Below are 25,833 nucleotides of genomic sequence, written 5' to 3'. Positions count from 1 at the left end.
AATCCTAACAAAACTCAAAGTATGATTGTAAGTAGGTCAAGGACGGTGGTTCCTCAACATCCGGATCTCAGTATTGATAATGTTTCTTTAAATATGTATGACTCTTTAAAAATTTTAGGTGTGATTCTCGACAGTAAATTTACTTTTGAGAAACATATAAGGTCTGTGTCTTCTTCAATTTCACAAAAAATAGGCTTATTGAGAAAGTCTTTCAAGATTTTCGGTGATCAATCTATTCTGAAGAAGTGTTTTAATTCTTTCATTCTACCTTGTTTTGAGTATTGTTCTCCTGTCTGGTCTTCAGCTGCTGATTCTCATCTTAATTTGTTGGACAGAAACTTACGGTCTATTAAATTTCTTATTCCTGATCTAGATATTAATCTCTGGCACCGTCGTTCAATTAGTTCATTATGTATGTTGCATAAGATTTTTCACAACTCTGACCATCCTTTACATTCAGATCTCCCTGGACAATTCTATCCTGTTCGTAATACTAGGCAGGCAGTTAATTCTAATAGCCAGGCCTTCTCCATCACGAGGCTCAATACTACGCAGTACTCTAGAAGTTTTATTCCAGCTGTGACCAAGTTGTGGAATGATCTTCCTAATCGGGTGGTTGAATCAGTAGAACTTCAAAAGTTCAAAGTTGGAGCAAATGCTTTTTTGTTGACCAGGCGGACATAGTTTTTTATAGTTTATTTATGACATATTTGTTTTTGATGTTGATAGTTTATTATATGACATGTCTGTTTTGACGTTGTTTCTTATTTTAGAATGATTTATTGTTAATTTGTTCTCTTCATTTATTTATTTCCTTATTTCCTTTCCTCACTGGGCTATTTTTCCCTGTTGGAGCCCCTGGGCTTATAGCATCTTGCTTTTCCAACTAGGGTTGTAGCTTGGATAGTAATAATAATAATAATAATAAGTGCGGGCGCTTCACTGCACAGAAGCCGTGGTCACACTTCATCTGCTCCTCCTGTAAAAGAAAGAGAACATGAGTATGGGGGGGGGGTCATAAGAATGACTCTTAAACTAAAGTTAAATATTAATTATTAATTTTAACTTGGCAATAGGTGTGATGCACAGAGGATGGGCTGAGAGAGGGAGATAGGTACATACTCCGTGCATCTCGCCCGGCTGGTTACCGTGACTTTCATCCATAGACAATCCGTTGTGACCGAAGGCACAGGATAGAATTCAACATGGAATGCCCGTAGGGCAGTGGGAATTCTATTGGAAATTGTCAAGGATATAAGGCTAGGACTGAGGCCATTCAGATTCTAGAATTGGGAACTAGAAGATCCCATAGGGTAACGGTTTCCGGCAACCAGCCGTGCTAAGATACACACAGTATGCTGGAAATCTGTGATATGCAAGAAGACAGCATGGTTACTAACAGAACGGTAAGAAAATACCAATCCATTTACGTAAACAAGTCATCTGGTTGCAGTGTAGGGCTATCAACATCAGATGATAGCTAGTAGAAGGGGGTGCAAGTCGTCTTGACGCCTCTGGGAGGCTCCGGCAGACCGCTGGCACGCCGGAGGCCGCTCCAGCAGAGTTTCTGGCATTAAGGAAGATGATATAGAAGTCAAGAGTAATACCAGGGTGGCGGCCGCCGACACAGCGGCGGCACGCCGGCAGGGAGCGGCGGCTCCGGCAGCCGGAGGTAGCCGGCTTGGTGACAGGGACAAGGATGGTTATAGCAGAACCGGAGTTCCGGCAGTGGATGCCGGCACTCCGGGGGCTGGCCGGTGGACGGACGACTGAGGCTATGAGGGAGAGGGAAGGCCATCGCCTAGGTGCCAGCGGCAGGCGGCAATCCCCCGGCACACGGGGGACTGGCGGCGCTGAGGGCAAGGGGAAAGTCACCAAGGTAGGAGGTGGGTATCACCGACAGTAGAGGCGGCAAGGGACCGGCACCAGGATAGAGAAAGAGACAGAAGGAGGGATGTAGGGGTCCGGCCACAGACCCCAAGACATCCCACCTGAGTGGGTGTACCCATGATAGAGGCTAGCCCTATCACCCAGAAGCAGGGGCTGCAGAGGACCGGGAGCTAAGGGAGCCCAAGGGAGGGCAGGGAACACCCAAGAGGGGGGAGAACCCCTGTAGACAGAACGCATCCAGTGGCTAACCCCATAGGACACTATGAAGGGTATATGTACCAGAGCGGACTGCACACAGGAGCTCAAGGTAGCCCTATCACTCCACCCTAAGGAGGAGTTGTAGGACAGGGGACAGATGGGTTATAGGCTAACCTAAGTATAGGCTAGGCCATACAAGAGACAGGTGGGGAGGGGAGAAGAGAAGGGTCTTCTGTGGGGGAGGTTCTGTACCAGAGTGGCCACCAAGGAAGGGAGGACACTCCCTAGCCTAAGGTAAGGCAGCCTGTCTGAAAACGGTGCATGGGTATCGTTTCAGCAATGTACAGAACTAACCCCTCCAAAACCTAACCTAGAGCAGGGATGTTACGCCCTGAACTAGGAAGGATGGAAGACATATCGCTATTGCAGGAAAGGTCGGAGACCTAGCCCCAGCAATAGAGGAAGGACTAGCCGTTCCTCATTCTCGGACGCAACCCTAAGGGGGAATCATTCCCTTAGGGAGGACAGAGAAGCGATATAATACTCTGATATGAGCTTGATCCCCTTATGTGGTAAGGGGAGCAAGGCCACACAGAGGGGATGCCCTAAGGCAGGGGATGAAGGAAGCATATAGGGGTCCTACATGTAGGTTAGGTTAGAAAGACACACTATCTAACCTGTCCCCTAAATGGTCCCTGAAGGCGAAAACACTTGCATCACAGTCAATAGTATTGTAAAATAATGCCACTATCTTCATAAATAAGCCTAGGATCACTGATAAATATCATGCATGAACACTGATATAGGCGCTCCGGCCTAGGGGCTATAGTAGCCAAGTGGTATGGGGTCAGTCGATGACCGGTAAAAAAGCGTCAAAACACGATATAAAAGTTCCTAGCTATGAAGACTAAATAACTAATAGTATCGATTAGTTAAAGAGGCCGGAAAAACGCTGTTGAGGCTAACTAAATAAGGCATGCAAAACAACAGCGACGCCATAAAATGGCCGGTCCGGTCGAGGCACAGCTCTGCCACAAAACATCAAATATCTCGAAAAGTATAATTTACTTTACGGTCAGAGCTTATTTAAACAATACTGGAACCTTGTACTCAACTTTCCAGAAGAAGGCGAGGCCGAAGGTAACGACATGACGAAGATGCAGGTTGATGAAAAAGCGTAAGGGAAAATCCGTCTTAGCAAGGCAAGCTACTAGAAGAAGGATGACGACGGACGTGACGTCATTTAGCATTGGCGGCCGTTTGTTTACGTCTCAAGTACCAAAAGTAGCCACGAACGAGATTAGCTGTGGAACGGCTCCCAGCTATTCTCCGCCCCTACACACCGAAGTGTTAACTCTGTTTGGGGTGTAGATAGCTATGTGGCGCGTTAACACATGCGTCCCCTGTTGATATACGATGTCTTAAAAGGGAAACCTTTAGGATACTCGCTCCAGAAGTTAGAATTCTGTGATAACCTGTAGTTAAATTCTCTGGGAATATTTAGTAGTGATATACCCAAGGAAGCTACCAAAAAGGAACCTTCCATCAGGACGCCATGGCTTGAGCCCAAAAAGACTACTTTGTAAGGCTGAAGTCTTGAAGATTACACAATTTCTGAATATACAACACAATCTCTTGAAATGTTAGCATACACTTGATTAACCATGTTATACAAGATTTTTGAGGCTCGATCCATATCTTCCTGATGGAAGTTCTTCTAGACAGCTTTCTACTTAGGATATTTCTGCGAGGGATATACCTGAGAATTTTACCAATAGAGGAATCACAGGATTACTGCCCCCGGAGCGAATATCCCAAAAGATATCATGTACAGATTTTCCTTTTATCAAAAGCCCTTTTCTAAGAATATAATGGGCACAATTTTAATAATGTCAGATAAACTAGTCATATTAAAATTTTTTAAAACAAAGATGTTTCTCACTATAATACATCTATGAAAGGTACATTATTTTATGATTTTTTGGATGATATTAAAGATTTTATTTTACAAATGACAAGGATATGTAAATCATTCAAATCTTTATCTTCCTTTCTAGTCATGTTACTGAATCATTTTAATTAATGAAGTTTCAACTACATGCAAATACAACATTCATTTCTCTAATATAGTGTCATAAGGACACCATTACTTTTCTATGTCATCGATCGTTCCACTCGCTGGCCTGAAGCCGTCCCCATACAAGATGCAACTTCTGCCTCATGTATATTTTTTCTTTTGTATTTATCCAATCTGGGATGCTTTCCCTACTAGAGCCCTTGGCCTTGTAGCATTATGCTTTTTCAAGTAGGGTTGCAACTTTGCTAATGATAATGTAATGCTTATCTATATATAAATATGATAGCGTGTGTGTTATTTATTTTGTGTCACGCTTTAAAGAAAACGGAAATAGTTTCATGGTATACTCTTATAAATTCATGCTTTAAAGAAAACGGAAATAATTTCATGGTATACTCTTACAAAATCACATAAGACTTTGATTACTTAACCAAAGCACACCATATATAGTTTTCCCAATTTTGTCTTTAGCACCTGACTCTTTTTTTAAATATTAGACAAGAAATTGAGTTCTATCTATTTCTATAACCTAGATTATAAAATTAATCACTGGACATTTTATTCAAACATGTATAGGTTAGGAACAAGATAATTAGTATTGAAAATATCATTTTGTGTAATTTACACGGGTTCCGCTAGTTGTTATTATTACTAGCTAAGCTATAACTAGTTGGAAAAGCAAGATGTTATAAGCCCAAGGGCTTCTCCAGGGAAAAATAGCTCGGTGAGGAACAGAAATAAGGAAATAAACGGATTTTGAGCGTAGCGAAAAATCTATTTTTGGGTGAGGTAGCCATGTCGTCCTGATGGAAGTTCCTTCAAAGGTAGCTTCCTAGGTATATTTGACTACAGTGATATATCCCAGAGAATTTACCAAAGGTATCCAGAATTCTAACTCCTAGAGCGAATATCCCTTAAAATTTTACGAAGGGATATCGTGTAATATCAGAGGACGTATTCTTGACACGTCTCATGGCTATCTACACCCCCAATAGAGCTTTCACTACGAGGGGAAAGAGAGGCAAGAATAGGGTGAGTCGTTCCAGAGACATCGCTCTCGACGAGTCACTACTGCTCTGCACATAGTGAATTGAATTGAATATAGGATTTAGGCATTAAGCCAAGCACTGGGGCATCAAAGGCCATTCAGCGCTATATAACGAAAATCATTCCATCATATCTGTATACACTCACACCATTTAGTATCATTTTAACCTTTAATACAAATCGTAACATTTTCATACAATAAAATCTAGATGTGAAATAAATAGGGATTAAAAGGGTAAAATAAATAAATAAATTAATAAAATCAATTATAGCTCGTAATATAACCCAATACTTTGTATAAATTTTCTCAAGTTCAGGGTATTACAGTTTTCCCCCAGTATATCTCTTAAAGGTTTGTCCTGGAGTAAATGTGTCCTCCTCTGAAGATTAAAAACAGGACAATCGACTAAAATATGTTTAACATCCATTGTCACTTGACAGGTATTACAAAGAGGGGCCTGTCTCCCTTCCCCACTCTTCATTAAATAATTGTGCGTTGCATGTGTATGGCCAATACGCAGCCTAGTTAAAATAATGGTATCCCTTCTACTTGTAGAATTACAAGATGACCATTTATCCACCAATGGTACTCTGCAAATAGTGCGCCTGTCCGCCACCATCATTCTGTGTAGCTTTGTAGGTGATGCAGATACAGTAATATAGGGAGGGATTCATTTTCCTTTTGCCCCTAAAGAGGGTGGGTCCATCAGGACAACATGGCTACCTCACCCAAAAATAGATTTTTCGCTACGCTCAAAATCCGTTTTTTGGGCTCAGGCCATGTCGTATTGATGGAAGTGTACCAGAGCATTAATGTATCTGTGGATTTCCAAAAGTGCCGTTCATCTCGAGCTAAATCTTTCCTCTTCGGTCTTTAGACCTAGAGACACTTGATGTTACCGTTATACATCAATCAGCTGATCATAAAATATGTCAGTGCTTCCTGCCCCCTACAGGGAAGAGTCTGGGTATACTCGAGGAAAAAACCCGAGGATTGTGAGTTCAGGGAACAATCTAGCATACAGTTTGTATATTAGTGTCAACATATACGTAAAGCATGGTCTGTACTAGGATGGAAATGGCTTGGGCAGATTACTGTAGCTCCCGGGTCTGTGAAGAGACGGACAGGTTTATATATGTGTAGGAACACTTTAAAAAGTAAAATGAACAGTCTAGTATAACAAGGTCTTACCTGTTTGCCTGTAACACCTTGAATCTTAGTTCTAGTATTGACTTAATTATCAAAAGAGTCAAGGAGGCTCTGACTTATGCATTTAAATAATTGTTTAAATGACTATTTGAATAAATATTTGGGGCGAAGGAGACGCAAATATTCGTTCTATTGTTTATTACAAAGTTAGAAATCATGGTTGTAAACAATTACAATGTATGTTGAATAATTCTACATACGAGCACAAACAGTAATAACAGGATAAAAAAGGGGTTTGCCTGAAAAGGAAAACATAAGCCACTCAAGGGAAACATGCAGTTTCGTTCTATAATCTGTTGTTACTATAACACTGTGCATATAAGAATGCCTGGCACTTGTGTCAGTTTATTATGCTTAATGTCACCTGTGTAGGGAGAACAGTCTACAGTGTTATCACTTAAACACAAAACTCAACACGATATGTCTTACGAATCTATCGTGTACACCCTTCATTATAAGTCCCTAATAGTGCACTGTTCTTCGCAGTAATCAAGCAGCGGGTTTTATCACACTGCCCGCCGCCACCACATGAAACTTAATTTCTTGTAATTGCTTCGCGTAGTGCTTGAAGAAGACCCTCGAGGACTTCCGTCCAGTATAATCACGAAGACTTTCAAACGACATTGTTTGGAAGAAATTCAGAGACGAGGCAACCTTCCTCGGATCATGACCTGCGGGTGTACTGTCTGGATCCGCTCTGCGAATGAAGTAGGTGATTTTCGCCCTAATCTGTTTCAAGGATAACGTTGAACCAGAAGTCTCTCCCCTGAAAAGCTGACCTCCCTTAAAGTCTGAAGTTCTACGAAGATAGACCTTTAGCATTCCACTGGGCAGAGGGATGCTTCTTCCTTCAGAGGGCAGATTTTCCAGGGACCCCACCGTTTAGTGGGTAGCTCGTTCTTGGCGAGAAGCGTCGGGTCCGGAAAGAGGTTCAGATCTCCATTGTCTGTGAACTAAATGTGGCCATCGTCCCGCGAGAGGGCCACTATTTCGCTAACTCTGGCTTCCGAGGCTAGTGCAAACAGGAATATCACCTTCTGAGTCAAGTCTTTCAGCGAGCAATCCTCATTATTCAGGGTTGATGCTAAATGAAGAACTTTGTCCAAAGACCATGAAATGGCCTTAGGAGGAGCTGCGGGCCGAAGTTTTGCGCAGGCTTTAGGGATCTTGTTAAAGATTTCGTTGGAAAAGTCTACCTGGAAGGCATAAAGTATTGGTGTGGCCAGGGCGGATTTACATGTAGTAATCGTATTGGCTGCTAAACCTTGTTCATGAAGATGGATGAAGAAGGCCAAACAGAAGTCCGTAGAAATCTCCTTAGGTTTCTTCGCCTTGACGTAGGCCACCCATTTTTTCCAGGAAGACTCATACTGTCTTCTTGTTGACTTTGACTTGTACTCTTCTAGGAAGTTGATACTGTCCATAGAAATCCCAAACCGTTTCTTGACCGCTAAGACGAGAAAATCATGAGATGAAGGTTCTGGGTTTTCACTGATGAAGCTGAGACAGTCAATTTCTGCGCTTGCTGAGTCAGAACTGGGTCCGGCAACGGGATCAGTTTCAGGTGTAGTTCCGTTACCAGGGGGAACCAAAAGCTGTTGGGCCACTTGTGGGCCACTATTGCTGCCGTCCCCTGAAAGGATCTCAGCTTGTCGAGGACTTTCAGCCGAAGGTTGGTTGGAGGGAATAGGTAGATCTTGGACCATCTGTTCCAATCTAGGGACATTGCATCCATCGCTTCCGCTAGAGGATCCTCGTACGGGGCTACATACCGGGGTAGCTTCTTATTGTCGCTCGTTGCGAAGAGGTCTATCTGCAGTCCCGGGACTTTGCGTAAGATGAAGGAGAATGATCTTGCGTCTAGGGACCATTCTGACTCTATCGGTTTAGTTCTGGATAGAGCATCCGCTGTCACATTGCGGAACCCTTAAAGGTGGACTGCTGACAAGTGCCATCACTTCTTCTCCGCTAAGCGGAGGATGGCTAGTATCACTTGATTTATGTGAGGTGATCTCGAGCCCTGTCGATTTAGGCATCTCATAATGACTTCGCTGTCTAGAACCAGACGGATGTGGATTGAGCAGCGGAGTTTCAGTTTCTTTAGGGAAAGAAAAACTGCCATGGCTTCCAGGAAGTTTATGTGGAAGGTTTTGAAGAGGGGAAACCAGGTTCCTTGGACTTTCCGATGCTGAGAGTGACCTCCCCACCCTTCTTTTGAGGCATCCGTGTGAACGGTGACTGACGGTGGAGGTGGTTGTAAGGGAACCTTGTTCTTTAGGTTCTTGGCCTCCGACCATGGTTTGAGTAGGGATCGCAGACGATTTGGTGTCGGTCTTTTTAGATCTCTTCGAGCGTTTGATGCGTATTTTCTCCAGACTCCTGATGCATCTTTTAATTGTGCTCTCAATACTGGATCTGTCACCGAGGCAAACTGGAGAGACCCCAACATTCTCTCCTGTTGCCTTCTTGATATACTTGTGGATCGAAGAAGGCTTCTGACAGATCCCGCTATCTCATTCCGTTTCTGTGATGGAATGGAAAGGCAGTGCGACTGCAAGTTCCAGTGGACGCCCAACCACTGAAACTTCTGAGCTGGAGATAGTCGGGATTTTTCCCGATTGATCTTGAATCCTAAGTGTTCCAGGAACTGGATCACTTCCATGGAGGCTTGCCTGCATTCTTCTTCGGATGCTGCCCACACCAGCCAGTCGTCCAGGTAGGCTACCACCTGGATTCCTTTTAGGCGTAGTTGATGAATGACTGTATTCTCAAGCTTGGTGAATACCCTTGGAGCTATGTTTAGTCCAAATGGCATGGCTCTGAAGACGTACTGTCTTCTTTGTAGTTTGAATCCCAGGTAGGGGGAAACTTGACGGCTGATCGGAACGTGCCAGTACGCATCCGTCATGTCTATGGAGACTGTGTATGCCCGTTTGGGCAACAGGGTCCTGATGTGTTGAAGCGTCAGCATTTTGAACTTGCAGTTCACTATGAACTTGTTGAGTGGTGACAAGTCCAGAATTACTCTGAGCTTTTCCGAGTCGTCCTTCGGAACACAAAATAGCCTTCCTTGGAATCTGACGGACTTCGCCTTCCGTATAACTCTGTTGTTCAAGAGTTCCTGAACATATTCTTCCAATATGGGGGTTGAGTGTTGGAAGAATTGAGGGAAGGTTGGTGGAGTTGAGCTCCAACTCCACCCTAGTCCGTTCTTGATTAGGCTGTGAGCCCAGGGATCGAAGGTCCAACGATCCCGGAAGTAGAAGAGTCTCCCTCCTACCGGTAGCATCTCACTTTGAGTGCTGGGAGGAGGATTTACCTCCTTGGCCACGTCCACCCCTGTTGCCCCTACCTCTGGAGGGGCGTCTGGAGGAGCCTCGAAAGGATCCTCGAGACTTCGGTCGAAAGGTCGTAGACTGACTTTCAAACACTGGGGTGAACACTGGTGACTAAGTCGCCAGAGTTTGGGGCACCAGTTGAAAGGTGGTGGGTGGTTGTGCCACCGTCTGGGGCACCGTGGCCATGGGAAGCTGCTGTTGCTGCTTAGGCCGAGAGGGCACTCTAGGTCGCTTTGATTTATTCTTCGGCTGGGGACCCTCGTCAGCTGAAGATTTCCTCTTGGTGGACAAGCCCCACTTGGAAAGGAGGTTCCTGTTTTCAGTGGCGGCTTTGTCCACGACCTCTTTAACCACTTCACTTGGGAAGAGGTCTTTTCCCCAGATGTTGGAAGCTATCAGCTTCCTGGGTTCGTGCCTCACCGCAGCCGAGGCGAACACGAACTCTCTACAAGCCCTTCTGGCTTTAATAAAGTTGTACAGGTCTTTAGTCACCGTCGCCAGATGGGCTTTGGCGAAGGCCATGTACATGTCTGGTTTATCTGGGATGCTTTCCATTGTCTCCATGCCAGTCTGTAGAGACAAGGAAGCGGGTAAGTGTTCTTTTGTCTCCTGCTCTCTACGCAGGAGAAAATCCGACAGCTTGGGGAGGTCTTCGCCGTGTCGTCCGGCAATATCTGCCTCCAGCTTCCCGACTGTGAAGGTGTAGTGGACATCCTTCCAGTCCGCATCATCTGATGGAAAGGCTAGGGAGAAAGGTCTACACTCTTTGAGTGTAGGGCACGGTTTCCCTGCCTCGATTGCCTTTAAGACTGCCTTAGCCCTTTATCCATAAAGGGGAAGGCACGTTGAGGATTAGCAATGAAGGACGGGTGCTTCTTGCTGAGAGCCAGCACCTTAGAGCTAGTGAAGGCCCTCTCCTTTAAGGTGGTGGTCAATAAGGCCTGAGCCTTAGAGAGTTCAAGGACGATCCTTAACGTTCAGCTTCTTCGGAGCTAAACGTGCCGCAACCAGTTGATGGATTTCGGTCTGAAAAGAGGCCTCTTTCTCGGTCGATTTCTGTTGCATGTCTTGCACCATGGACAGCAACGAGTGCAAAGTACTCGTAATCAAATCCAGTTGGGGCGCAGTGGAGGAAGTAGAAGGCACCGGCTCATTTCCTATGGCCGATGACACCGAAATCGTATCGGCTTTCTCCGGTAGTGGTTCGGGTGGAACATCATCCGCCTGATCCAGCTCCTCCACTAGGAGATTGTTCTCTGTCTCCTCTGAGACAACAGACATGTTGTCCTCAAGTTGGATGTTCTCCAAGGCATCCGAAACTTCAGATTCTACCGGAATCTGAACAAGGGGAATCTCAGGTTGAGCCTGGGGAATGACCGCATCCGAAGATGCCCCAGGGAAGAGACATGCCCTCATCCTTACATTAGGAAGGTATGGGCCGGAGGTATTCTTCTGAAAACCCCTAACCCATTTACGCTGCTTCTCCCTTGCTGCGTCCCTTGACTCAGTCGACTTTTGGTCATCAAAAGCCTCAGTTACCAGGTTAGTACAAACGGTACATACCTGCAGGTCCCAATATTTGAGAGCCCCCTTGGTGACAGCGCAGCGAGCATGGGCCCTGCACATGTCGTGGCCACAGAAGTTCTTACTGCGGACCCGGCAAAAACTATTCCCGCACTCGGGATGCTCCTCCTGTAAAGAAAGGAAAAGTCTATTAGTATCCGGTGAAATTCTCAAATTTCATCATACATAATATGTTATATTAGCTTGGATAGGGTAAGCTATAAGTAGGAAAGACCCCTACATGTGTTTCCTGTCCAGCCAATTGCTATGACCTCCAATATTGAAAACAGAATTTTTAAGAATCTTTAGGGGAAGATGATATCCTATGATATTAGTGTATCTTAACACAATCTTCCAGTTTCAATAATGGGGATTAGGGACAATAATGGATTGTATCCATTAAAGGAAGAGAGAATCGCTCTCTTATATGTGATGGTCTCACAATAGGCTGCCCATGAAGCACCTTGTAGGTTGGAAAAAACTTGGGCTTCAGCACTGACTGTTTGGCAACAAGTTGTCAGACTTGTCAGGCTTTCCGGCACATGCCGGCCTATACTGGGCTATTGAAGGCAAGTATTGTCTTCATAGCATTGTGTGATAGGCCGCCGGCAACGGCTCTGCCAGCCGGCAACAGCTCTGCCTGCTGCCGGCGGCGGTGGCACTGCTGGCCGGCAGCAGTATCCGCCGGCTGGCAGCAGTATCCGCCGGCCGGCAGTAGAATCTGCCGACTGCCGGCGGCGGTTCTGCCGGCCGGCAGCCGAAGATCCTTCCATCAAGGGGAACCAAGGCAGTTGGCGGCAGAGGACCAGGATTGGGTGGCCGGCTGCCGGCCGGCTACTCAGCGGCCGGCAGTCAGTACCCGAATGTCCAATATCATTGGCCCAGTATGAAAGTACAAGAGAAAGAAAGGATGGAGGAAGGCAAGGGTTCAGCCTTGCCGGCCTGCATCCAGAATGAGGGTTCAAGTGGAAGGGGGAATTAAATTCGGGCTTCCACCCAACCATATCCCAGTCATGAGGGATAATGGAAGGCAGTCCAAGGGAGAACCGATGAACACTAAAGAATATGAGGACACCCGCCGGCAGCCAGCCTAGCCGGCGTCCGTTGGGGAGCCTCAGGCCAGTCGTACAAGAACCCTAGAGTCAATGTAGAACGATGGCCAGGAGGGTGTTGGATCATTCAACACGAAAGGGATAGCGGGGAGGGGTAGGTGTCCTATAGTTAAGGTAATGTCCGAAGGCACTACCCAACTTAGAGGATTCTGTTCTCGTAAAGTAACCTCAGATAGGGGAAGTCATTTCTCCAGGTTGGGTTAGTCAAGGGAGAAGGTGTCCGTAGGACCCCGACTCGCAGGAGAGCAGAATCTCGTACCAGAGACCCTAGGCAATGAAGAAATCCTTTCTTCGGTCTAGGGACTACTGGCACAGGACTGTCTGCTAGGCCAGGGAAGGGAGAATTGTCATACAAAACTCCCAAGTATGGCCTAGGGAGGTCTAGCCTCCTGAAAGGGCAGCTTAACCTGACCTGGGAAGTCATTTCACCAGGACAGGGAGATGCCTAACACAGACTAATACTCTGATGTCCCGTCCTAAACTCAAAACCGACTCAGTGGTTAGGAGAAAGAAAACGGAACGTTTCAGTAAAACTTTGCCAGAACTCTGTTCCAGCAAAGAAAACTGAGAATAGTCTAGGCTAATCAGAGGGAAGGGGATTGCTCTTAAATCTCCTAGGAGATTGGTATTGACTTAAAAGGTATAGGAGGGGTCAGTCTCCCCTTAAAAGGCAATACAAGAGCAATGGGGACATGTATGAAAGTATACTAAAGCCCCTAGGCTAGTAGCCTAGGAGCATTGAGAATCGATCCCTGAAACTCTCTGTATACTATCTTGGAAGAGGAAAGCATAATTAAGTAATATCAAACAAGTGTAAAAAATTTGCCTGTGCTTCAATACAACTTTACCAGGATGGTTATATCATGCAGGAAGTGTGAGGGTGCCTAGGCTAGGGAGCCTAGCACTTGTGAGGCTCGTCAGAATAGCCAAATTCACGACAACAAAGACATGATATAAGAATCCCTAGCTAAAAATCTAAATAGCTAAAGTTATTAAAGCGTATAAATGCCGGGAAAAAGGTCGTTCTGGCTAACTAAACGAACAGAAGAACGACCGCATCACTGACTCCATCCGGCTGGCAACAGCTCTTGTTACGTTAATTACGATCTCAATCGAAAAGCAAAACTGGCAAGAGCTTACATTTACACAAGATAAAGATATTACTTAACTTTCCAGAGGCTGATGAGGCTGGGGAAGACATCATAGACTCCAAAAAACTCCAAAATAGTGCGAGAGAACTGGGAAATGACCGGTCTATCGAAGCTACAAGCGAAAGAATGACGGTGGCACCTCGGGTGGCGGACAGGCACACTATTTGCAGAGCAGTAGTGACTCGTCGAGAGCGATGTCTCTGGAACGACTCACCCTATTCTTGCCTCTCTTTCCCCTCGTAGTGAAAGCTCTATTGGGGGTGTAGATAGCCATGAGACGTGTCAAGAATACGTCCTCTGATATTACACGATATCCCTTCGAAAAATTTTAAGGGATATTCACTACAGGAGTTAGAATTCTGGATACCTTTGGTAAATTCTCTGGGATATATCACTGTAGTCAAATATACCTAGGAAGCTACCTTTGAAGGAACTTCCATCACGACGACATGGCCTGAGCCCAAAAAATGATATAAGAAGTAATGAACAATTAAAATAAAATATTTTCTAAACATTTACAACATTAAAACAGATATTTCATTTATCAAGTATAACAAGGCGCATGTCAGCCTGTTCAACATAAAAACATTTGCGGCAAGTTTGAACTTTTGAAATTGTACCAATTCAACTACTTGGCCACAGCGGGAATAAAACTTCTTGAATATTGTGTAGTATTGAGTCTCATGATGGAGAAGGCCTGACTATGAGAATTAATTGCATGTCTAGTATTACGAACAGGATGGAACTGTCTGGGCTGGGAAGATCTGAATGTAAAGGATAATCAGAATTATGAAAAATCTTGTGTATTATTATTATTATTATTATTACTTACTAAGCTACAACCCTAGTTGGAAAAGCAGTATGCTATAAGCCCAGGGGCTCCAACAGGGAAAATAGCTCAGTGCGGAAAGGAAAAAAGGAAAATAAAATATTCTAAGAAGAGTAACAACAATAAATATCTCCTATATAAACTATAAAAACTTTAACAAAACAAGAGGAAGAGAAATAAGATAGGAGAGTGTGCTCGAGTGTACCCTCAAGCAAGAGAACTCTAACCCAAGACAGTGAAAGGCCATGGTACAGAGGCTATGGCACTACCCAAGACTAAAGAACAGTGGTTTGATTTTGGAGTGTCCTTCTCCTAGAAGAGCTGCTTACCATAGCTAAAGAGTCTCTTCTACCCTTACCAAGAGGAAAGTGGCACTGAACAAGTACAGTGCAGTAACCCCTTGGGTGATGAAGAATTGTTTGGTAATCTGTGTTGTCAGGTGTATGAGGATAGAGGAGAATATGTAAAGAATATGCCAGACTATTCAGTGTGTATGTAGGCAAAGGGAAAATGAACCGTAACCAGAGAGGAGGATCCAATGTAGTACTGTCTGGCCAGTCAAAAGACCCCATAACTCTCTAGCGGTAGTATCTCAACGGGTGGCTGGTGAATATCATGAATAATGAACCAATTGAACAACGATGTCGAAGCATGTTCATGTGTGTAGCAGATAGGCAGGTCAAGGAAAATTACCATTAGTTCATTAGATTAAATATAGTATAATTCTTCTTGGTGATATTTTCATGTCTAATTAATTTCTGATTTACAGTTTAACGAATCAAGTAGTTGCTCTGAAGGAGATTCGGCTTCAGGAGGAGGAAGGTGCGCCCTTCACCGCCATCCGGGAGGCTTCTCTTCTTAAGCAGCTCAAACACGCCAATATTGTTACTTTACACGACATCATTCACACAAGAGAAACACTCACATTCGTTTTTGAATATGTGGTAAGTGGATATTATGTCTTTTTTTGTACTGTCTTTCACTCTGGTGGTTATTCATTCTGCTTTTTTATTTGATCATATTATTTCCTCTAATTTTCTTTTTCACTGAATAATTGACTACTGTATACACACATACAGAGAAGAGTAGTAGCTCTTTGACTTTGGGACAAATCTTGAGGCTGGGAGACTTAAACGTTTCCCTTAAAGAAATGGGAGGGCCTCTCCCTCAGCAGTAACCTTTGTCTGATCTTTATGTTGACCATGCCCTGCTTGTACCTACTTGTAATTTGGACCTCCTTTTTGGATTGCAAGGTACCCCTTATAAGTTGTTGGTGATGGCGCTTGCCTCAAGGAAATTGTAGAAGTGTTTCTGCACTGGCACTCGACACCTTTGACTTGTTTCTTTTGAGAGGGAAGAGGAGTAACTCTCCATCTTGAGCTCCACCCCATCAAGACAACTTTCGTCACACCAGTCTCTGTCTCTCCTCACGAGACCGATGGAGGAGACATACCTAGTGTTAGCACGCCTTCCGCTTGCATTGCCATTAGTTGAGGAGAGAGCGTCTCATTTGAATCCATGTGTTGACAAACATGTCTCTTGATATGCATGCAGTCATGACCATGTGCACAAACCTGAGTGTGCTAGTACTCTAGGCCACGCACATGGAGTTTCCACCACACAACCCCTCATCTCCTGAGCCAGTACTGATAGCGCACGCTACTCCCTTGTGTGCCTCACTGGCATGCACCTTTCTTTACTTTACTTTGACGTCTGCTTTTCTGGTCCCATATAGTAGGGGAACCCCACTCTCTACAGGACCTCCACTCTTGTTTTACCTTGTTCGTTCAGAGTATTTAATGTTTCATATCGCGTATTGTTCATTTACTGTTAAATTGTCACTGTTGTATGACTGTTGAAATAAGAAAGTCTTCAGTTTCCTCTTGAATGCCTTAATGTCTTTAATCATTCGGATGTTTCGTGGGAGCCTATTATATAGTTTTGGGGCCACAGGGGTTTGGAGCCGGTTGGTTACAGCAAAACGTCTGGAACTGAGCATCAAGTTTAACAAGATTATCAAACTCGTATGAGGGAGCTTTCACAAGTTTGACCAAAGTTACAGTTTCTCACAAGAATCTTCAGCTCAGAAAATAATTGTCGGATAGTTTGCCATTTACATGTACTTATTTTTTGCTTTTGAAACAGTAGTGCTCATTAGTTTTGTACACCTCCCCGGTCACAAATTGATCAAATTTAGTCGTTATTTACAGGACAGTTTGGGTATCTTCAGCTATAGCAAACCTGAAACTACCCAGAGTCTTAAAAGCATCATCCCCGAGAGACATCGCCAAGGTCAGCGTGCTGAAACTTCTACAGCTTCTTAGAAAGCCCAGAAAGCGGCTCGTAGTTTGCCTATCTGTTCTTACGCGTCTAACAGTTCTGCACCTAGTTGTCCCATAGAATGAGAGGGGGGGGGTTTCATATTTTTCTCAATGTGGTTCGTTAGGTATGGTTGGTCAAATCTTCAGCAAGCTAGTATGCCATAGTAGGTCTGTTTAGTGAAATACAGAATTTATGAAGACCCTGTGGCAATCGTCTACTGTATATCTTTAGGCTTTGCAAACAAATAAAGAGAAAAGTCAAAGTCATCTTTTACTGCCATTGCCACCATGCTACAAGGTAGTTGGTGTCATAGTAGACAGATGAAAAGCTTAGAGTCTAACTTCTCTATTGACATCTATGTTCCACAGACATGATACATGTGCAGATGATATAAACAATATACAGTAACTACATTTTCAGAGCAGTAGGCTACTGATAAGAACCTGCTTATTCAAGTTATTCAAGCCTTTCTGAGTGGGTGTATTAGATAATTCAGATTAGTTTCTTTATTTTACTATTTTTTCTTTTCAAGTTGATATTTTAAATTAGTTGTTACTGCTGCTAAACTTACTTTTATATACTTACAAATAATATCTGATAATTTTTCAAGCTGAGGAACTGGTCTGTCTTTATGATCAGATACATTAGAGATGATTGTCTTTAAATGCTATGTCCCAAGCTCTGGGTATCAGAGCAGTGAATTGTTGGAAGCTGTTGTTGTTCTCCTCAACAATTAAAATTATGTATGTGTACATCAACTGGCAGCCAAAACTGATGCCAACTCCACAGCACACTCAAAGAGCTTGAATCTGGAATGGTCACACTTTGATATGGGACTGTGGGAGAGACCTGAAATACTTTTGAACGCTGCTGGGACAATTTTAACCACAGATCTAGCATTGATGATACACTGGCCTCCCTTCAGCTCTTCCAGTGCACAGCGGACAACCTCGGTGATGCTCTCCTAAAAGCAGACCCAGATGTGACTTCCCACCATGTTACCGAATTCATGGTAGCCATCAAGTAACTCCCAATCATCCCTGTCTCTAGTGGCGTGAAATGAGCCCTTCTTGTCATTCAACAAAGCCTTGATGGGGTCAACTGGTACTTCAACACCAGCTTTTGCAGAAAAGCATAACTAGGGGCCAATGTGAATGCGATGATATAATGAGTTACGCATTAAAAAATTCTCAATTTGCTGCCAATAGGGATTACAATAATAGACATTCAGCTTGAGGCTCCATGTATTGAAGGGTCTCAATTACAGACATTCAAGATGTTATCGGTTCTGTCTAAGGGAGAGAAAGGCCCATCTCATTATTTATATGGGCAATCTCTCAAAAGTATGAGGGCACGCCAGGATTCGCCACTTTGATGAACCAACTGCCAATGCCAGTTGATAGTAACAGTACCAAATAGGCAGCTTGTCCAGAGTATGCAAGACAGTACTTTTTGCTCTCTGAAATGTCACACGAGTGGAACAGGAAGGCCCACAAACAGTTCAAGGAATACCACCTAATCCAAAGAAGGCTGCATTGTGATGAAAGACGTAAATTAGCTTAACTTGTAAGCTCTAACTTAGTTGAAGTCAGGAAAGAAACATTCGCCCAGACAATTATAAATGTACCCATCACCAGCCTAAAGAATCCAAACTGCAAGCACAAGTGATCTGACTCCAACACCACATCTTTTCTGCTGGCATATGAAAACATGTTCACTTTACTAAACATCCAACTATCGGGTTGCATGTTAGCATCAACCAGCAAGCCGCCAAAGCCAGCTACCTGTGCACGTCACAAATTAATTACTGTATTATTATTATTACTTGCTAAGCTACAGCCCTAGTTGGAAAAGCAGGCTACTATAAGCCCAGGGGCTCCAACAAGGAAAATAGCCCAGTGAGGAAAGGAAACAAGGAAAAATAAAATATTTTAAGAACAATAAGAAGATTAAATTAAATATTTCCTATATAAACTATAAAACTTTAACAAAAAAAAAAGAGGAGAGTATAAGGTAGAATAGTGTCCTCGAGTGTACCATCAAGCAAGAGAACTCTAAAGCTTATGTCAATGTTGTCATAGACTTTGGTGCAGTCTGATGTTTGGTCACGACAATATTTCCATTGAAATTTTGGGAATAAAAGTTGCATATTTATTATTGGAGGATTTAACCATTAGAAGAACTACTGTTAGCTTCTTATCAACTTATTTTGTCTTTCAACATAAGGAAGGGTTTATTCATAATTCTATATTCGCAAATGAAATAAACCTTTATAAATTTTCAGTTCTTCCGTATGATCAATCAGAATAATGATACCTCTCTATTTTATAATATTTATTAAATTTGTATCATTAATTTCTTTAAATTCATAAAAACTGTGAAACCATATCTGCAGCTTACATATCACTGTGACAATGAATACTGAAAGATGTTTCATAACGTTTGCATCATTATTTCTTTTTCCTTTTCCACAGCACACGGACTTGTCCCAGTATTTAGAGAAACATGGTGGAGGCCTTCATCCGCGGAACGTGAAGTTATTCCTCTTCCAGCTCCTACGAGGTCTTTCATTCTGCCATCGACGACGTATCTTGCATAGAGATATCAAACCCCAAAATCTGCTCATCTCCGAAATTGGTGAACTTAAGATTGCCGACTTCGGTATGTCAAACTTTTTCCCATCTGTTAAATTCATAAAAGGAAATTAATCTTAGATCTTCACATACTAATACACTTACACTCCTATACGGTATGCACACATAAATTCACTAGGGGAGGGGATGGGTTGATGTCCAATTAGGAATGTGGAAAATATATAGCTGTTTTAGATTCCTTGTTTTTTTTTTGCAATCAAACCACCATTCATGTTAGACATGTACTCATACCTATGTATGCAAGCACACAGGCACTCACTCACAAATATATATACAGTATATTTATATATATACTATGTCCCTTACTGTTTCTACATCAGTAGATTTTGTCATAGGCAAGCTGCAAAGGTAGCATAGCACCTGTGATTCCTTTAGTCACTATAATGGACTGTTCCAAATGTGGGCCAGTGTTGCCACTTGTTCTGCCTAAGAATTCCACCTGGTAAGGAAATAGGCCTTTAAACGTTGTAGTACCGAAAACCATCAGAACATCAGCTAAATTAACCAAATTCAATCACAGTTTCTATACTTTGTAATGTTAGTTTTAGTTCAAAATACAATAAATATCAACAGATATAAAAACATAGACTTCATATTATAGATATAGGACAGATTTTTATCCCAGATGATAGTTTTTAACCTTGATAACTATGCAGAAATATCTTCTGTTCCAGACAGAATAAAGCAGAAATTGGAAATTGAAATGATGAAGATCTCTCTGTAGATTTATCTGTCATTAACCCCACAATTCCGCCTTTTGGCAACCCAGATGTGGGCCATATACTTTTCTAAGGACCTTAGCAAGTTTGTCTTTAGTTCATATTTTAGCTTTGAGTACTTATCATCTTCCTCCTCTGTCAAACAGTTAATGAACCTTTCTAAATCGTCGTTTGTCAAGTCTTCTTGATTCTTCTGTAGATTTCCGACAACAGTACTCCTTCACCCAATATGTCTGCCATTCAATCACAATCGAGCTGTGAAGTCATTTCTATAAGAAATTTTCAAATTTCCAAACAGTATCTGGAAATCCAGTAAGTTGTTAATGTCCACAGACGAAACGTTCTTCAAGCAGACATTGACTGTCTATCTCAGCTTTAATAATTATCGTAATGGCATCGGCGGCGGTAAACGTCTTCTACCAATCTACTACATTCATATTGGGTTCTGCATCTAAACCCATTTGTATCATTTCAAACACCTGAAGAGGGTAGATGAAATAAAAAATACAATAGTATACTATTATAATAAAATATTTGTGCAAAAATGAAATATGTACAGTACTTCCATATTTATTGACTGTATATGAGCAATATGTATGACAAAGAGATAGAGTAGCATAGAAAAGGGGAATTTATTTTAGTTTTCTAAGGTAGAATATGACAGTTCACAAGTAGATGAGTATATGCATATCATATTTATAAAAATAAAAAGAAAAAGATATCCTATAATATTTGTGTTTGACATGATTTTTTATAGGTATTTACATCATAGTACAGTGCATATTTTCATTTTAAATTTCCATGACCTCTTACATTTTGAACGTACAGGCCTTTGCACACTTTATGATTCCTTGGTCAAGAGGTTATAGGATTGAGGTAGTATTTGGGTGAAAGAAATTCAACTCATTCTAATTTTCTAACGTTATGTCTTTGGAATGTCCAGCAGCATTGTCTACAATCAGTAGTGCCATAAACGGCAACCCTTCCTTCTCGAGGTATTTTTAAATATTAAACTTAGCCGGTGAATATATAATAGCTGACGTCTCCGACGGCTCGACAGAATCCAAAAACTCGCGAGCGATCGCCATGAAGGTAGCGGGTGTGCCCACCAGCGCCGACTATTGGCCAGATACCGCATATACATGTAAACAGCTCCAGTTCTTCTCTGTCGGTTTCATCGACAAGTCGATTCCACTCGCTATTATGACCTCGAGTTTTCTACCGAATTGGTGAAGTACTTGGTTTTGGTTTTATTGCTTTCGCCGTGTTGGATTATTCAATACTATCCTCAAAAGAAATGCTTTTGAAAGGAGAGTAAAAGTGTTTTGCCCTTGCTCTTTTATCTCTGGTTTTTTTTCCATAGAGTAAAGATGGCCGACCCTTCCCTTAGTGTACGGAAGTGTGTTTTAGGCTTTTAGCAATTATCTTATCACGTTATAAATTGTTGTTGTTAATTAAAGATTTTCCTCTATATATTTTATATCTCACCCGCCTTTATTAGGCCTCTTCGATTAGCTTTCCATTTATACTAAACATCAAGATAAATTTTATGTTTTGTTTTTGGGCTCAAGCCATGGCGTCCTGATGGAAGGTTCCTTTTTGGTAGCTTCCTTATGTAAATAACTACTAAGATATTCCCAGAGAATTTAACCACAGGTTATCACAGAATTCTAACTTCTGGAGCGAGTATCCTAAAGGTTTCCCTTTAAGACATCGTATATCAACAGGGGACGCATGTAATAACGCGCCACATAGCTATCTACACCCCGAACAGAGATAATGCTTCGGTGTGTAAAGGCGGAGAATAGCTGGGAGCCGTTCCATAGCTAATCTCATCTGTGGCTACTTTTGGTACTCGAGACGTAAACAAACGGGCGCCATTGCTTAAATGACGTCACGTCCGTCTTCATCCTTTGTACAGTAGCTCGCCTTACTTAGACGGATTTTCCCTGTGCTATACTTATCGCCTTGCATCTTTATTATGTCGCTACCTTCGGCCTCGCCTTCTTCTGGAAAGTTGAGTACAAGGTTCCAGTATTGTTTAGTTAAGCTCTGACCGTAAAGTAAATATTACTTTCCGAGATATTTGTTGTTTTGTGGCAGAGCTGTGCCTCTACCGGACCCGCCATTTTATGGCGTCGTTGTTGTTATGCATGCCTTATTTAGTTAGCCACAACAACGCTTCTGGCCTCATTTACTAATCGATAACATTAGTTTATTTAGTCTTCATAGCTAGGAACTTTTATATCGTGTTTTGACACTTGTTTATCGGTCATCGATTGACCTCATACCAGTTGGCTACTATAGCCCCCAGGCCAGAGTGCCTATATATCAGTGTTCATGCATGATTTTATTAGTGATCCTAGGCTAACTTATGAAGATAGTGGCATTATTTTACAATACTATTGACTGTGATGCAAGTGTTTTCGCCTTCAGGGATCATATAGGGGATAGGTTAGTTAGTGTACCTTCCTAACCTAACCTACATGTAGGACCCCTATATGCTTCCTTCATCCCCCTGCCCTTGGCATTCCCTCTGTATAGCCTTGCTTCCCTTACCATGTAAAGGGATCAAGCGCCTACCAGAGTATATTATCGCCTCTCAGTCCTCCCTAAGGGAATGAACCCCCCTTAGGGTTGCGCCTGAGAGTGAGGAACGGCTAGCCCTTCCTCTATGGCTAGGACTAGTCTACGACTGTCCTGCGATAGCGATATGTCTTCTATCCTTCCTAGTTCAGGGCACTTAGCCCTGTTCTAGGTTAGGTTTTGGAAGGGTAATTCTGTTCCCTGCTGAAACTGTACCCATGCACCGTTTCAGTCAGGCTGCCTTATCTTAGGTTAGGGAGTGTCCTCCCTTCCTTAGTGGCCGCTCTGGTACAGAACCCCCTTTCATGGAAGACTCTTATCTTCTCCCCTCCCCACCTATCGCTTGTATAGCCTAGCCTATACTTAGGTTTGTCTATACCCATCTGTCCCCTGTCCTACAACTCCTCCTTAGGGTGGAGTGATAGGGCTACCTTGAGCTTCTGTGTGCAGTCCGCTCTGGTACATATACCCTTCATAGTGTCCTATGGGGTTAGCCACTGGATGTGTTCTGTATGCAGGGGTCTCCCCCTCTTTGGGTGTCCCCTAGCCCTCCCTTGGGCTACCCTAGCTCCCGGTCCTCTGCGGCCCCTGCTTCTGGGTGATAGAGCCAGCCTCTATCATGGGTACACCATCTCAGGGGGGGATGTCTGGGAGTCCATGACTGGACTTCTTACATCCCTCCCTCTGTCTCTTTCACTATCCGGGTGCCGGTCCCTTGCCGCCTCCACTGTCGGCGATACCCACCTCCTACCTTGGTGACTCTCCCCATACCCCCATGGCCGCCAGCCCCCCGTGTGCCGGGGAACTGCCGACTGCCGCCGGCTTCCAGCCGATGGCTCTCCACCTTCCTCATAGCTTCACCGTCCGCCTGCCGGTCGGCCACCGGAGTTCCGGCATCCACTGCCGGCAACCTGGTTCTGCTATAACCATCCTTGTTCCTGTCACCAATCTGGCATCCTCCGACTGCCGGAGCCGCCGCTCCCTCTGCCGGCGTCCCGCCGTTGTGCCGGCGGCCGCCACCCTGGTATTACTCTTGACTTATATCGTCTGTCCTAATGCCAGAAACTCTGCTGGAGCGGTCTCCGGCGTGCCGGAGGTCTGCCAGAACCCCCCGGAGGCATCAAGACGACTTGCACCCCCTTCCACTAGCTATCATCTGAATACTGATAACCCTACACTGCAAACAGATGGCCTGTTTACGTTATTGGATCAGTACCTTGGTACTGTTCTATTGGTAATCATGCTGTCCTTTTGCATTCTTCAGATTTCCAGCATGCTGCGTGTATCTTAGCGCGGCTGGTTGCCGGAAGCAGTTACCCTAGGGGACCCTTTAGCCCCCTAATTTGGGACTGAGTGGCCTCGGTCCCAAACTTATCCTTGGCAATTTCCATGGAATTCCATTGCCCTATGGACTTCCGCGGAGTACTATCCTGTGCCTTCGGCCATCTCGGATTATCCAAGGATAAAGCTTGCGGTAGCCAGCCGAGCGGGATGCATGGAGTATGTTTTCTTTACTATTTCAACCTCTGTGCATCACACCCTTTATCAAGTTAAAATTAATGATTAATATTAACTTAGCTTAAGAGCCATTCTTATGACTCCCCCCATACTCATTTTCTCTTTCTTCCACAGGAGGAGCAGATGAAGTGTGACTTCGACTTCTGCGCTGTGAAACGCCCGCACTTCTACGGGCATACGGCTTGCAGGACTCACGCCCCTTGTGCTAACAAGAAAGGGGATTTGAAATTCTGGGACCCGCTGAACTGTACGGTCTGCCAGGCTCACATAGCTGATGCCTTCCATAACCCTCCCTCAGCGGAGGTCAGGGACATTTCTCGGGAGAAGCTACGCAAATGGGTGCGTGGCTTCCAGAAGAATGCCACCGGACCGTACCTGGCCACTGAAGAATTGAGGTCACTTCTGTTCCCAAAGGCCTCCCCTGATTCTGTGGTGCCCAAGGATTTGATCCCCACTGTCCAAATTACGGTGGAACCTGATGTAGTCATGGCCCAGTCCATGCACGAGTGCCGCCTAGATTCCGATGATGATGAACACATGTCGGATGTCTCGGAGGGTACGGAGAAGACCCTTATGGCTCAAGGAGCTGAAGATGAGGAAGACCAGGTGGAATACGCCGAGTCGGATCAAGAGGTCGCTCCTCCTTCCATCACCGCCCCTACTCCTACACCGACGGAAGTGTCTCTCCCGTCTACCTCCACGACCCCGGAACCCTTACCATCCACCCAAGAGATGCTCCGGTTGATTAAAGCCGTCATGGACGACAAGCTGAAGGAGAATCAGGAGTTCATCAGGTCCATGATAGGATCCAAAGAACCGAAGAAGATCTCGGTTAAGGATCTCCCCGCTTGCTCTCATGCCAACCCATGGAGGTATGCTGAGCATATGGTGATAGCGACCGGCAGAATCTTCGTCAGTGACAAGATCGGCTCGGTCCCCCTGGAAGACGTGGAGTTCTTCCCAAATTTTGAGGCCTACCCGGACTGTTACGTCCGACTTCGCTCTGAACCTGCCTCTAAAGAAGAGACCGAACCGAAAGAAGAGATAGTGTTCGATCTCGCGAAGGCCCAGGCTATGCTAGCCAACACGTTCAAAAGTAGGGGTTTTACCTGCTCTAAGCTTCCGGCCCTGAGCAAGAAGCACCCTACCTACGTCGCACCCGAGGATGCAGTACTTCCATTCATGGAAAAGGCCTTCGCTGCGTGCCTCAAGGCTGTGGAAGAGGGAAAAGCCTGCCCTGCACTGGAGGAGTGCAGACCCTTCTCCATAGTTACTCCCCCCGACGCTCGACACTGGAAGGACATCCAGCATACTTTCGTGGTGGGAAAGCTAGATCCTGACGTCGCCGGACGTCAGTTTAATGAAGACCTCCCGAAACTTAACGATCACCTCCTTCGTCGGGAACAAGATACGAAGGAGAGTCTCGCAGCATCCATGTCCCACCAGGTCCAACTTGACATTATGGCCTGTGACACCAGAGTACCAGACCACTACATGGTACTTGCCAAATCCCACATGGCAACCCTGGTGAAGGACATGTACCACTTCATGAAGGCTCGGAGAGCCTGTCGTGAATTCGTGTTCGCAGGTGCCACTGTGAAACACGAACCCCGGAGGCT

The 25,833-nt window shown here is 44.1% G+C and overlaps 1 protein-coding gene across 2 annotated transcripts in view; it reads left to right on the top strand.

Moving 5' to 3' along the window:
- Eip63E (cyclin dependent kinase Eip63E) overlaps positions 1-25,833 on the top strand; it is an 85,949-nt gene that overhangs the window by 45,848 nt on the left and 14,268 nt on the right. For both annotated transcript variants that reach the window (XM_068388723.1, XM_068388724.1), the window contains 2 exons: positions 15,185-15,359; positions 19,212-19,398. In XM_068388723.1, the coding sequence (XP_068244824.1) occupies positions 15,185-15,359; positions 19,212-19,398 (362 nt within the window). The remainder of the gene's footprint in view (positions 1-15,184; positions 15,360-19,211; positions 19,399-25,833) is intronic.

Source organism: Palaemon carinicauda, chromosome 15, assembly GCF_036898095.1.
Source record: "Palaemon carinicauda isolate YSFRI2023 chromosome 15, ASM3689809v2, whole genome shotgun sequence".
Classification (NCBI taxonomy): domain Eukaryota; kingdom Metazoa; phylum Arthropoda; class Malacostraca; order Decapoda; family Palaemonidae; genus Palaemon; species Palaemon carinicauda.
The sequence above is the reverse complement of the archived record's forward strand: the minus strand, read 5'-3'. Positions and strand labels throughout refer to the sequence as shown.